Below are 14,520 nucleotides of genomic sequence, written 5' to 3' on the forward strand. Positions count from 1 at the left end.
AAAAAAAAAAAAAAAAAAAAAAAAAGAGAGAGACAGGAGGAAAGGCGTCGCAGGGATAAGAGATAAGAGCTCAGGGTGGAATTCTTAGCGCCGGAACGGGACAACAAGGAGGAATCTACTCCGAGAAACCTTTTAATGAATTAGCTGATAGCAACGCCCGAGAATTACGCCGTGGCACGGTACCGAGAAGAGCTTGTCTACAGGGTGAACTGCTTAGAAATCATCAGGCAATATACAAAGAGTTCGCGATGACTAATCCCAATGCATGTGCCTCATTCTGTTACTCAAATTCGAGGGCTTACTAAATTGTCGGACCTGGTTAAAAGATTTCAAAAATTTACGTAGACCTCAGTTTCTAGACCTGGTTCTGGACCATTTCGTAAACTCCTGAGACGATAGTGTTCAGGATATATATATATATATATACACACATATATATCAACCCTCGTTAGTAACTCTTCGAGTGGCTCACCAGCCCTGGCCACTCGAGGTTGCCGCAGGAAGGAGCTAAGTGAACATCAAACTATCTTCGCAGTGGGACGTTTCACTGCGTGTTTTTTATGCTTTCGCTTTTCTCCATTTTTCAACATCTCAACTGTTTTAGAACGTCGTGCGCGGCGCGTCTATCCGGGACGTACGAAATGCGCGCTCGTAAATGGGAGACTCGCATTTAATTTAAGATCAACGCTATTCGATAGGTGTCAGAAATGTTTAAGAGTCTGCTTAGATCAGGTATGTAATTTCACACCGAGTTGCGGGGAGTCAGCATAGGAGGATGCGGTCAACAAGGGGCCGCCGCCGCGTGCGTGTTTGGTATAGGAGCATAGGTGGGTGCCGCCTTGCATCAGATTTCCGTAAAAAACGCATGCGGTTTTCTTAAGTAAAGACACCGAAGAGTATAGTTTTAGACCTGCTTTACGATTCTTCTCGTATTACCGCGTTGAACTCTGCAAACGTCGACGCTTCACTGTCCTTCCCAATTCATCCGCAGGACATTCCATTTCAACAACCGAATAACAGAACTCGAGTCTTTTTCATGATCTCAAAAGATAGCAAACAACACGATAGAATTAAAGAATGATCCCAGTAAAAAAAAAAAATTTTTTTTTTCCAACCCGTCAAGCATTTTAATAATCTTTAAAAAAAATAATCATAAATAATTTTCATATTATGTATAACTCCGAACAATAGTAACTTCCCACCCCGTATTGTTATCCGCAAACGATTAATTCCTCTTAAGGATATTACGTGTCTTTTGACACACGAGGAACGTCCGACCAAGCTCGTTTAAGGGTGTTTGCACAAAGTGGCGTGAGAGGCGCGTCCTTCGAGCCCCTTTTCGCGTGACGCTTTAATTATATACGCGAGAAACGAGCGCTTAGCGTTAGCACGCCACCGACGGAAATTCTATTATCGTAAACGTCAATTACACCCTACGTGCATGGCCTGACTAACGAAGACGAAGCGTATCTCATTCGAGGCTTTGTGAGAAAGGACATTTCGCGATTCTTCATGACTTCATAAAGAACCGGAGACACAATGGGCCGCCGGGTTCTCGAGTTCGATTTGGTTACGAGCCTGTGCACTATATTTTCAAAAATTATATCTACACCCAGTCACCGTCCGCGATACTTTAGAGTACTCGTTTAGAGGCGCGCTCGTAATGTGCTTTGACGCACGTGGCAATACCAATCGTGCGCGTTTTGCCGCACGACGCCAGACGAGAAGAGATGACGTAGCCGCACGTTGCGTAGGCTTAACAGTGTGCGTTTGACCGATGCGGTTATCCTAAATTATCCCTCCAGCCCTTCGGGCGCAGGGCGTGTTGTGCTGTGAGAGCATGGAACGCATGGACGCATGTTACGTATAAAGCCCGGCATAGATTGTACCGTTGCCTCTGTACAGGGTGATCGCGAAGTGACGATATCCTCCTTTTATCGTAACACGTAAGCGTGGAATTGCGAAATACAATTTCAATAAATTTTATCGTGTGCGACGTTAACACGAAAACCACTTGGCTTCGATGAATTCGAGAGTTTAAATCGATAGTCGAGCAATCGTCTATTCGGGAGATGGACGCAGCGCGCCGATAAGGATGATCGATGGATTCCGAGGATCGTGTACCGAGCACGTGTTATCGGCCATCAGGCAAAACTCGTCGTATTATCTATCAGATCGTTGTGAATATAAACCAAAGGATGCGGGAAATCAGTCCTTCCGCGTGAACGAACCTTAACGTTCGTATACGTATATATATATATATAAGGTTAAATCGTGGCCCGCGATTAGGTAACCGCTCGGCGAGGTTTATAAGACGGCCGTGACTAACCTCGTGATTTTAGATAACACGGCCCTTTAGCTCATGCCCGAGTTTCGAGTTTACCTGTACCACATGCTGTTAAGAGAATACTCAGTTTTAGGGCTATCCACGTTATGCATCTACCTTGTATACCGGGGGTACTAGAATTACGTATGGGCATTAGGCCGAATGTAATTTTCCTGCGCATCCTTAGGTATCTACCATACGTTTTTAATGGACGATAGTAAAACTGTAGTACAGTCGAGATCAGAATGTTTGCGAGAGTAATTTTTCGCGAATAAAAATAAAGTAAAAAGGGTATCGTTAACTCAGAACGGTATCATAGTTGTATACCGGATGGGCAGGTTGTATTGGATGTACTCGGGAAATTCCTAGCACTTTGTAACAGACTATAAATCTCCGAGCGTAAATTCTACTATGGGCGACAGTTGGTACCTACCGTAGTAACACTGCCTATTGGTATAGGGAAGATACCCGTATACCTTCTGTATATTCCGCGTTACGTTACATTGCGTTACACGCACGTAACGACGAGTATTGCGTAACGACAAGCACCGAGAAAGCCCGACAGTCATTTTCGCTTAATGGTTATGCGCCAGGCAGTGTTCTATTGTATGTATACGCGAAGCTCGGAGGAAACGTTAAATTCGATTTCCCGTGAATCCTGGAAGAAAATCCTTCAGGACTAACGTTAATGGCTCTGCGGTCGGCATACACGTTCGTTATATATATATATATATATATATATATACGTTCATATAGGCTCGTATACTATATTGTTACAACCTGATGCTCTTGTTACGTATATACAAGGTATATATTAGAAGTTCCTAACTCTCTCAAGCTGGATGTACCAACGTGGACGTAAATTGAACGGGCTGGAGGGCAGGATGATGCAACGGTGATTCCTTATATGACAAGGATTTTGGATCTGTCTATATACATATATATATAGACTTTATGTATATACATACAGACAGAGTTATATATATATATACAGAAAATATATATATGGCATAAATTTAATATGAGAGTCCTTGAGTAAGTAAGTAAGGATGAATTTTTATTGCGTCTTTATTATTTACAGATGCAGACAGTCGCAAACCGTAAATCTCGGCGGATATAAAGAGAAAAAAGAAAAAAAAAAAAAAAAAAAAAAAAAAAAAAAAAAAAAAAAAAAAAAAAAAAAAAAAAAAAAAAAAAAAAAAAAAAAAAAAAAAAAAAAAAAAAAAAAAAAAAGAGGGAGAGTCGCGACTCGCACGGTGGCTTTAGCGAAATCTCTCGGCAAATCTCCGGCAGATTTTCTTCTCCGCCTTACGAGTTGCCTAGTCCCACGTCCTAGCCGGTTGAACAAGACAAACGCCGACGGTCCCGGAGTTTTCACGAAAAACTTAAGGGCAACCCGTGATCCCTTAACCCCTGTTTCAATTTGTAAAACCGCCCGAAGATTTCCTCGGCCGTATACGGGAATTCAGTTTTCGGCGGCGGATCGGCCCTGGTAGACCCCGGGGATTTCGGTACCACGGAGCACGACATAAATCTGTCAGGCTACGTTAGAACGTACGTATAGAGAGGTCTGGCATCCCGACGAAACTTTTAGCCACACTCGACGTCTCGTACGTCCCGGTTGTCCCCGCGTATCCTCGCTGTACATCAGAGTCAAGAAAGATTCAAGACCTCCGAAGATACCGAGTGGGAAGATAGCGTCACGTCCTGAGAGCATAATGGTTCTTGTTTCGAGCATTTTCATTAGCTTTTAAGCATTATCTATAAGGCGAGGAGGAAAACAGGGCTGTGGCCTTTTAGAGGGTCGCGTGACTGCCGTAAACTCGTCGCTTAATAGAGACGCGAAACGAACCTGTGAAACTGTATAAAGATCGTTCTGTATATACCCCGTGGTCGAAAAATATATACTAATATGAAAGACGTTGGTACTCGTGTGAGATGGTCATAGTGAAACTCGCAATGCATACGTATATATGTATATATAAGAAGAAGGTAATTCCTTTCGGAACTCATCACGTGCAGGAGGAAAAGTAACGTAGATAATTGAATTAGAGGGAAAAGGTACGGACACCCTTTTAGCGAGGCCATTTAACGCCCTCCAATTTTCCAACGTCATATCTTTTCTCTCAGAAGCCGAAAAACATTTGGGACATTCGTTTCAAAGTAGATTGAAACATTAAGGCTCCTCTCTCTCCTCACCGGGAACAAACAGACACGTACAGTCGACCGTCGCGCCCCTGCAGGCTCCCCCACGTACCTAACTTATTTCCTCCTTGTTTTCTCTCATCGTTCTCCTACTGCGTCATTACCCAACGAATCTGTATCCCTGTCCCTTATCCAAGGTCGTACCAACGACGAGGGGGAAACTTCTTTTAATTTTCCCACATCGAGTTTGACTTGCAAAGTGCTAATATTAAAGTTCACTATGGGGACGGAGGGGTTTTACGTTGTTCTTACTGGGGGAACGTTTCTTACGTTGCCTGACTGCCCCCGCCCACCTCGGAGGCGAGACGCTCAGATTAGATTAGACCTTATTAGGCAACGCCAGGTTACCGTCGACGGGTCGACGTAAAACTTTTCAAAGTTTCTCACGTGTAATGCAATCTTTGCAATATTTATAGGAACCGGGAAAACCGCGAGAATGTTCTTTGAATTATGACTTGGCGAAAGTTGCTGGTGTTGATGTTTAAGTATTGCTGTTTTATTAATGACTCGGAGAAATTACCCGAGGACTGACTAAAGCGTTGACAATTATCACCCCACAGCTGCACCAATCTATTCGCAAGTCGAGGGTGTCCTGTACTAAGAGTACATGTGTATTCGGGATTTAGAAGTATATACTTTGTCAGGCCCGTCTTCCTTTATACGTTATACGGAACGTGATCCGAATCCCACACTTCGAACTGACAGGTTTATGGGGTCGTTAACTTTTCAATATGGACGAGTCCCTTCATTCTAACGTTCATTCACGCATTTGGAATTAGAAAGGAAGGACACGGTTTTATCGTCACTTAATTCCACTTGTTCTTGGGAACGGGCTCTATTGCACGAGTATACCTAACGATAGCGTCTACGATCGAGATGTCTCAATTTATCCAAGGAAATCCACTATTTGGATGACCGTGATATGAGAACATTTTTTTTTTAGAATTTCAGAATTTTTTTTTCAAACAAGTTCTCCGCGTGTCGGATATACAGAAAAAGCCACTTACCGTGTCTATCTGGTTTCACTTGAAGAATTCCTTCGCTCTGAATAAAATCAGCGCCGTTGGTCGCCGAGCAGGTATAAAATCCGGAGTCTATCACGTCGAGTCTATTGATCTTTAATCGACTGCCCGCGACGTTTTTGGCTGAGTGCTCGTGAACCTGCGACAGTTTAGAAGAGGAAGGTTCACTAGGGGTGTGACAACAATCTCGCATAAGGGTCGCTACGCATTACAGGATTATTCGGGGATAAATCGATTGATAGGGATCGATAGATCCTACTTATACAGATCACTTGCTAGTTCCGATACCTGTGAATGGATCTTGCGAATGATCACTCTCCCTGGCTCCTCTTGAACCGGTGCCAAATTCTTCATCCATCGTATCTTGGTAGGTGGTGGATCTCCGACAACTTCACAACGCATGTGTGCCACCCCACCTGTCTCTTTGGTCATATTCATTGGGGCTCTGACAAATTTCAAAGTACCCGTCTTGGTACTGGATGTGGCGTCCACGTCGGTTCTGAAAAAAAAAAACAAATTATAAAAATCAGCAAGAAATGAACATGAGAACCGTAACAACAGGAACACCCGTTACGTAGCTCGGTTGGCTCACGTGTATCAGTACGGACGAAGCAAATTGCATCGGTAGGAAGTAACCGATGCGCAATCTCGAGTGGAAGGAATATTTTTCGTTTCTTCGATTTCTCAAATTATACCCTGCTTACTCGCCAGGAGTGTTGAGTGCGTTGTGTATACAATACGTACACCGGGTATATAAATAACGACAATGTAATAATCTCAGAAACTCGAATCGACAGGATAATTGACACTGGGTATATAAATAACCCAATCGACCCTCGGCAACAGCAGCCGATAATACGCATTGAATAAACCTCAAGACAAGGAGATGAAATTTACAGTACGGCGGATCGGAAAATATCTTTAAAAAATTAACACCCTATACAGTACTGGACTTTTATGATACCACTGATAACGACTATCACGAAACGGGCAGACGTCGCATTCGTGAAATTCTGCATCAACCTCCACGCTGTCAACTGCACTTCACTACTGGTCAGCACGGTAATTGCAAGGTGCATCCTCTGAGTGCATACGAAACGTTATTACTTGCTGCAGTAGAATATGCGACTCTCTACGGCGCACCGAGAAGACCAGTGCTCTCTTGCGGCATAACGAATGACAATACTTAACTAAACGTCGTGCCACCTGCTGTTACCATTGTCGTGAATTAGTTTTGAAAAATGCACAGATAGCAGAGGGCGCAGTGCCGTAGCAACGCGACGTGCATTAAGGTACCCACCTACATGAATGCAGCAATTTTCACGGTCGTGCCCTCAGTGGGTAGTGTGACTGATTCGCTAAGAGATCTTGAATAGTTAATGACGCTTGTTGTGGATTCGCATTAACTCTAGTATGTGGAAGTGACACGCCTGGGACCTATGCCAACCCCCTTGGCAACCAGGGGGGCAATCACCGCGTTTACTCTGGTTTACTCTCCGGTTGCAATATGCGATGCCCCCTTAAACGCAGTGCCGCTTCGTGTGTGTACATACACGCGTATGCATATACGTAGAGCGAGAGGAGGACGTGATTGCACATATAGGAGTAACTAACCCTGCGTTTACTGCTGGTTATTGAATATAAATCAAGCTTTGATAGGTAAGTCATCGGCCGGTACAGACAGTACAGTAAGTACTTCAATTAGCCTTTTATTAAATTCATACTACCTCACGACAATGTTATACGCGATCGGAGGCCGTATCATTATTATTATATGTCAAATGAGCGGGACGGGACATTAATTTGAATTAGAGTACTGTGGAGGGTGGATTCGTGGGGTGGACTTTGCCCAGTGTAATTTGTCCAACGAAAATGAAATTTTAATTAACAATATGCACTCCTGCCAACGTTGCTGTTATCGCTGCCATTACTGCCCTCTGGGATTATACGTATGTATACGTATACGGCAAGTATTCCTAATCGCTCTTGACGGGGTTTCACTATCTGGCTAAACACCTGCCACCACCCTCTCGTAAAGTCCTGCATAAGTAACTAGGTAATTAGTATTAGATGCTCGCTAAAGAGAATAAGGGATGTTGCACGGTATAATAATACAGAGTGGATACGTGCTTCGATAGTGCCTATGGGTTTTGGCGTACGCGTGAGCACGTTTTGCCAAAGACTATACGGGCTTACGGGTGAGCGGATAAGTGGCCGTTCGTCGACAGGGAGGGAGAATCTTGCTGAAAGAAGGGTACGTATGCCAGGGCCAATTATTTAAATCACATGCCCGCAGGAATTGCCAATGTATAATAGACGGAGTCGTATTATAGTCTACGCTGGAAAATTTTTTTTCCTTCGGCAAGTCATCACTTTTTCTCACGTGTTAAATGCAACACCCTGTATGTATGAGCGCTGTAGTTTATTCACATGCAGATCACGAGGTGAGACTAGGAAACGGTCTGAATTCAATTATTTCACTTGCCATTTTAATCAATGTGATAAGACTTTTTTATCGACCGCCAGTAAAAGCCTTACTCTCTTTCGTATCCGCTGGATAGTAATCTACAGGGTGTCCACGAAATATCCATATCTTTCTTATCTTTTTCTTCACCTTATTTTATCTCTCAAGTTCCTTTTGGCAGGACACGACAGGGTTTAACAGTCCTCCTACATCCTTCTCCCTTGGGCTGCTCGCCATGTTACAAGGTGACTGGCCTGCCTTACGGTTCGTGACTGGAAATGATTAATCAAAGGAAATGTTGACCCCCGGGGGCCTTCGGAACACCCACTTCGACTTCTCTTCGCGATACACAATATCGTTGCGCTGCCAACGTACATACTTGATTCGCCCTGAAGCTAAGGTCTATTACGATATTTGTTTCACGAGGGCATAATTGCATAGGTAGATTCCTAGGACATAGGCGAACGTAACGGGTGGTCTAGGAAACTATCGCTCCTCGACTGATATCTCTGTGACAAATAGGACGTATTCGTCATCGGTGCGATACGTCACACGCTATGGGTTTTCATCAGATGGCACCGGGACACGTGTATTAAATATTTATACCTAAAGGCGACGATCTCTGGACTTTCTCAAAGGATCTCTTACGAGAGATGATACATTTTTATCGCTTGCGATTAATAATTTTTTTTTTTATTACCGTCTCTCTTTGTCGTTCATGTTTTTTTTTTTTTTTTTAATAATAGTTACTCTAAGCAAAATTTTTATGGAATTTTCGGATAACAAGTTTTAATAAATTTTATTTCGTTGAACAATTCAGGAATCAAAATTTCAAGTCCATTTAGCACTTTGAATATTTTATAAAAATTTGATCTGATGTGATATTCGTGAAATTTTGAAAAAAATTTTTCATGTGATTTATTTTTCTACAGTGGCGCTGCTGGACGCGAGTCTCTAGTATTTCGCTATAGAGGGATTTGCATATAGTATAGATATAATATGATATACTTTAATGAAAATTAATAACAAGACTATATACCTATCCCAGCAAGGTGGTGCACTAATCTTATTACGTACTCTGACTCGACTTAGGAAATATTGGTTTAGTCACAGACTCCTCTGGTTGGATCGAGACTTTGAGAGCACCCTGTATACACCCTTTAAGAGCAGGAAGGGTAGTTCGTTGCACTAACGTCATTATGTCACTTCCTCGCTGGTTATTTCGAATAATCTGACAGGCTCGGGTCAGAAAGACCCTCTCAGACAGGGATTAGGCGTTTACTGGGTTTCTATAAATAATGCATTCTGAGTCTCTTCAAGTAAAGTGGATATCAATAGGCGTCGCGAAGTGCCCCCAAGTGGAAATGACGTGTTCTTGAGAGATCCAAAAATTATAATAGAAAAGAAAAATAAAGAAAAAAAATCAGAGTACTACTTGGTCCATGAGACGTTTTTTTTAACTAAATCAATACAAAAAAGGGATCGATCTAATTTTTATGTAACGATTAAATTTCTTGCGAGCATAATGTAAGTCAGTGATTGCAGGGGTCAAGGATGGAAACATACAGGGTGTCTTGAACGTTCGTGTCAGTTTTAACATTTAATGCACTAAGCATCAATACGATGAATATTGGACATGACTGTTGGATAAGATGGAGAAAGTCAGAACCACGTGACCCCCTGTCCACCTTCAGAATAATAGGATTGACCTCACCTTATAAAATGAACTCTCGCTCTTGCAGGTTTGGCAATTTTAGTTTTATTATTTTTTATAAAGAAAGAATTTATTTTTCTTCTGAGAAGTGATTATATATATATACATACATACAACATACGTATATGTACTCTTGAAATTCCTTGGAATTCCCCAATGATTCTTACGATTAAATCATAGGCGTTTATGTCCCAACCGTTGGAATGATTTAATGCGACATCACGTGTTAATCGACTAGGCACTTAAGTCGTTTGAATATCTTTCGACCACCCTATAGATACAGGCAGGCAGTGCTTCTAGGATGCACAGCCGTCTAAGAGATGCATCAATATTAATGGAAGCTGCGATGCGTTTAGGGCGGAATAATATATAGCGGGTGGGACAGAAGTCTATGATTATCCTATACCTAACAGATAAAGGTTATCGGTTTCATAACCATACGTCCCCATTATCGGTTACGACACATAATTTCAAATCTGCATAACATATCACCGCGTCATTACGTGACGGCATAAATCAATGACAAATGGTTACCTACGTATCCCATTACGTGCTCACCCGAACCCGAATTCTTCGAATTTACAATCATTTTCAATCACAGCTTGGATTTTACATTCGTATTATCATCTCTTTGAAATTTCTCGTTTTGGAATTACTCAACCCTTATCGCGTATTCCATTCTATCCGCTTCGGTATCAAGATAATGGGATTACGTGTTTCTATTATTTTCTCAAACTCCAACCCGACTAATGGAAAACAGCCGACGCGTTAAAATTGGCTAAACTAATTTACTATTACAGGAAAAAAAGATGGTTCGATATCCCCCGTTCTATGCAATATATACATATATATGTCTTGTGGAGAAAGGATCCTCTAAAGTACGTAATGGCTTAACGTCGTTAGGGCCTGTGGAAATACAATGAAAAAGCTCTTTAAAATGCATGGTTCTCATACGGATTGGAAGCTATGGGTAATTTCAATGAAGCAATAGATACGCTAACGCCAGAAGGGCGCGTGGGCTTTCGAGAATTTATCGCGAATTTTCAATTGGCCGTCTCCCTTGTAAAATTGCCTTTCCGTTCTCGTGGGCGGTGGAAAAGAGAGAAAGAGAATAAAATGAAGAAATTCAATTTTAATCACGCACCAAGAGTGGTTACCATGGCTTGCTTGGCAGCACGATCGAGCGAACGAGACTGTACACACAGGAAGTGGCATTATTAGCTTTCGATTCGAAGCAATCACGACGCTTCCTTATTAAGCCCTGCGGCACCCTTAACTAAGTTTCCCCATACGGGAGGAACCCCAACTCCAACGAGATCTCATCGTTCTTGCGTTTTCTATATATCGTCGTGGTGCGAATAAATATCGGAAGTGTACACGCTTTGATATTTGCACACGACTTTTGCATATATTCGTACAGTGCAAAATATGTTTTTTTTTTTTTTTTTTTTTTTTTTTTTTTTTTTTTTTTTTTTTTTTTTTTTTTTTTTTTTTTTTTTTTTCCATATTTATTTGCATTACTGTTACCGTGTCTTGGTTTGTATTTTTGCGACTGTCTATGCTCAAAGTCCGGATGGCATTCATATTGCCAAATGAAACGGTATTCGTGCGATTTCTGCGATTCCCTCGTACCACCCGCCCTTTTACGTATAGCGAGACTATCAATTTGAATTCCGCAAATCGTGTGGAGCCAATATTCGATATCGGCTCGCTCGTACTTTCCGCGCTGTGGATTCCACGATAAACTAATTATCCCTAGGGACACTTCGACTGGCTTCCGAGTGCTTTTTAAAGGATCCTCGTTCGTGGAGTCGAAACGAAAAGGTTTTTACGTATTTCTTTTTCTTTTTTTTATGCTACATTTCCTTTCCGGCTTTGCAGCCACAGAAAGAATTACAAGGTACGGCGAATTAAAATTGATTTCGCATGGCGATCCATTTCCATGTTCGCCAATTTATTACGCTCTAGGGAATTTAATTTCCAATTAATGCCAATTATAGAACGAGTAAAAAATTTCTGTTACATTAATTACTAAATAACCAATAGTACTCCGTGTTGAATATATGAAAATGTATGAAAACATAAATCTGGCAAATTTCAACAAAAAAAAATTATCAAAGAATAATACATACCCGTTAGTAGTAGCGTCGAAGACGTCATTGTAATCTTCATCGGTGCTGTAATCTTGTACACCAGGATCGAGATCTTCGACTTCTGCAAATCCTCCTGTAAATAAAAAAAAAAGACTTTTATAATTTTGAAAAAAAATAAAATCATAATTTAGTAAGTATCCTGAATTGACAAATACTACAGTCTCTTCGGCGAGACTTCAATATGCTTTCCTCGAGAAATTAAACCATTCGAACATGAACAAACGAGATTACGAGGCGGCTCGTAGGTATTGTGCAACGATGCAGCGATATGCAATCCGAGTATGCATTGTGAGATTGAGAAAGGGTTGGGCTGAATCGCGTGAGAGCATAACGCATCAGGAACCTCCAGGGGAAGTGAAAAAAAAAAAAAAAAAAAAAAAAAAAAAAAAAAAAAAAAAAAAAAAAAAAAAAAAAAAAAAAAAAAAAAAATTATAAAGAATGAAATGGTTTCGGTGGTAGGTATTTGTTTCGGGATTTGAATCACGCCCGAGTAGGCGTCTACATTTGGCACGTATTGTACTCAGTATCGCCCACACGTAATTCTCGTCTTAAGTTTCCCCCGAGACATATTACATATAGTTTTCATTCAATGCCCAAGAAATTAATCGTACACACGATATATATATATATATATATATCTCGGAGTAGCTATTCAGAACGAATAACTAATTCTCGTAAGAAAGAAAAAAAATCCTATTTCAAAATTTCACCATACAATTTTGTACTGAAAAATTGAACTTTTTAGGTATCTGAAAAATTCTTTTAGTCATTTGCATCGCTTAATTTTAAATTCTAATTAAAGTTGGCACTGGCCTCGGTTAGCTAGCATGGTAATAAGTAATTTAGCCTGGCAGGTTGAATATCGTAAAGCGAGCTAGTCAGAGCGGGCGAGATATGGATAGAAATGAGTGAAAGAAAGGAAGGAAGAAGGCAAGAGAATTTCTGGCGGATGTTGAACAGTGCCGTAACTAGGCAAGGGGCCAGTAAACTCACGGCGGGCGTAAGTCGTTTGGTCTATGTAAAAAAGCTTCTGAACTCTATAGCAGAAGGGAGTTGGTGCTGTCAGCTGCCAAGAAAGGGATCAAAACTTTCTAAGCCGTGATCACTTTCGGCTTCAGACTTCTATATGTACTTTGGACTCTTTAATATTCATTTGATTCCATAGTAAATCCGTGTAATACTTCTACTTTGTGAGGCGGATATTTTCTTATCAACCTTCGTACGATACATATACACATACAAATTTATACTTTACAAAGTGGTTAAGCAAAAAACTAGTTTTACCAATAGTTTAAGGGCTCCCAAGTATATATACGGCCCTGATCGAATTTTACAGCTGCCTTCATCAACGTACCAAAGTTAACTTTGCCAACTGGCAACTGACTATCCCTCTTATATATAGTAGATATATGTACCGGGTCGTGCAATATCCCGCGACAGTGGCGCCACTAGTTTTATAATATCCGCTCTTGTTATTATCGCGGGTAATTACAGGAGCAGGACTCTCCTAATTCGAAAGTAGTCCTGGTGTTACGCTGAGTGGTTAATCCTGTTTTTGGCTATGACTGTGCTCGAGTTCCCGGGGGGCTCGTAACCGCGAAATTTATGAATAAAATCGCGGGTTCGCGTACACGGAGAATTATCGTCGTCGTTCGCGAAATGAAAACAAAATGTTAGCTCTGGCTGGTAAAGTCATGGGAAAGCCCGAGAAAATTTAGGGGACGAAGAAGCCGAGGGATGGTAGTCGTGGTCTGCGAAGTGTTAATCTCAAAAAGCTTGCTGGAAGGGGATTTTATGCAAATAAAAAAACCACTCTTAAAACATTGCTTTTTTCGCTCGTGCATAAACAGGGTGACTTTTTTTCTCTTTATCTTCTCTCCGTATCAAGTATACCTGCCCATCGAAAGGGAGATGTGCGATTTAATTCGCCGGTAAAAATTTACTACAACCAACTGGATTTATCGAGTCGAAATTCGTTGCAGCGGAAGATTCTAGCTGATTGAAGATTTTTTTGTGAAAAGGTCTACGAGTACAAGAAATTTTAGAGAAATTCGGTGAAATAAAAGAGTGGGTCCAGCAAAGTGTAGGTCGAGTCAAGGATAAAGGATTATAAGAGTGGAACAAAACTAAAACTGTACAATGGCGGATTCTCATGGGAGGCCGAATCTCGGTGAGGTATAACCTAGCGAGAATATTATTAACGACCATCGTATTTCTCAGGACGAAACGTGCGCGTGTAGGGTTGGTAGTATTATATATACGCAGAAATGCACGAATCTGCTGTAAATAATATCGGAGCGGGTAAAAGCGCTATGAGGCAAACGCGATTCGCGTTTTCTGCTATGGGCCATTCGCGACAAATGTTACCCCGGATACGTTACCTCGTAAAACTTGACACCCTGTCGACCGGGGGAGTTGAGGGATATGAATACGCCTATACCTACCTACCAATAACCTACGCCTATTAGCATGATCATTCGGTTATAAAAGTTGAATGATTCTAGGGAAAAGCCTGTTTTACTGAAATTTTGGATAAATTTTAGGTATCTGAAAATATCAAACGTAAAAGTCAGATTTGACAGCTGTCATATGCGATAGCCTTTGATCCATTTGGAAAAAAATTATTTCGAAGAGAA

The 14,520-nt window shown here is 41.3% G+C and overlaps 1 protein-coding gene across 2 annotated transcripts in view; it reads right to left on the reverse strand.

Moving 5' to 3' along the window:
- Positions 1-14,520, reverse strand: part of LOC107267291 (tyrosine-protein kinase transmembrane receptor Ror) — a 137,197-nt gene that overhangs the window by 14,102 nt on the left and 108,575 nt on the right. For both annotated transcript variants that reach the window (XM_015738805.2, XM_025084547.1), the window contains 3 exons: positions 11,864-11,957; positions 5,842-6,052; positions 5,539-5,692 (listed from right to left, as the gene is read on the reverse strand). In XM_015738805.2, coding sequence (XP_015594291.1) covers positions 5,539-5,692; positions 5,842-6,052; positions 11,864-11,957 — 459 coding nt within the window. The remainder of the gene's footprint in view (positions 1-5,538; positions 5,693-5,841; positions 6,053-11,863; positions 11,958-14,520) is intronic.

Source organism: Cephus cinctus, unplaced genomic scaffold (genome assembly GCF_000341935.2).
Source record: "Cephus cinctus unplaced genomic scaffold, Ccin1 Ccin1_scaffold0396, whole genome shotgun sequence".
Taxonomy (NCBI): Eukaryota; Metazoa; Arthropoda; class Insecta; order Hymenoptera; family Cephidae; genus Cephus; species Cephus cinctus.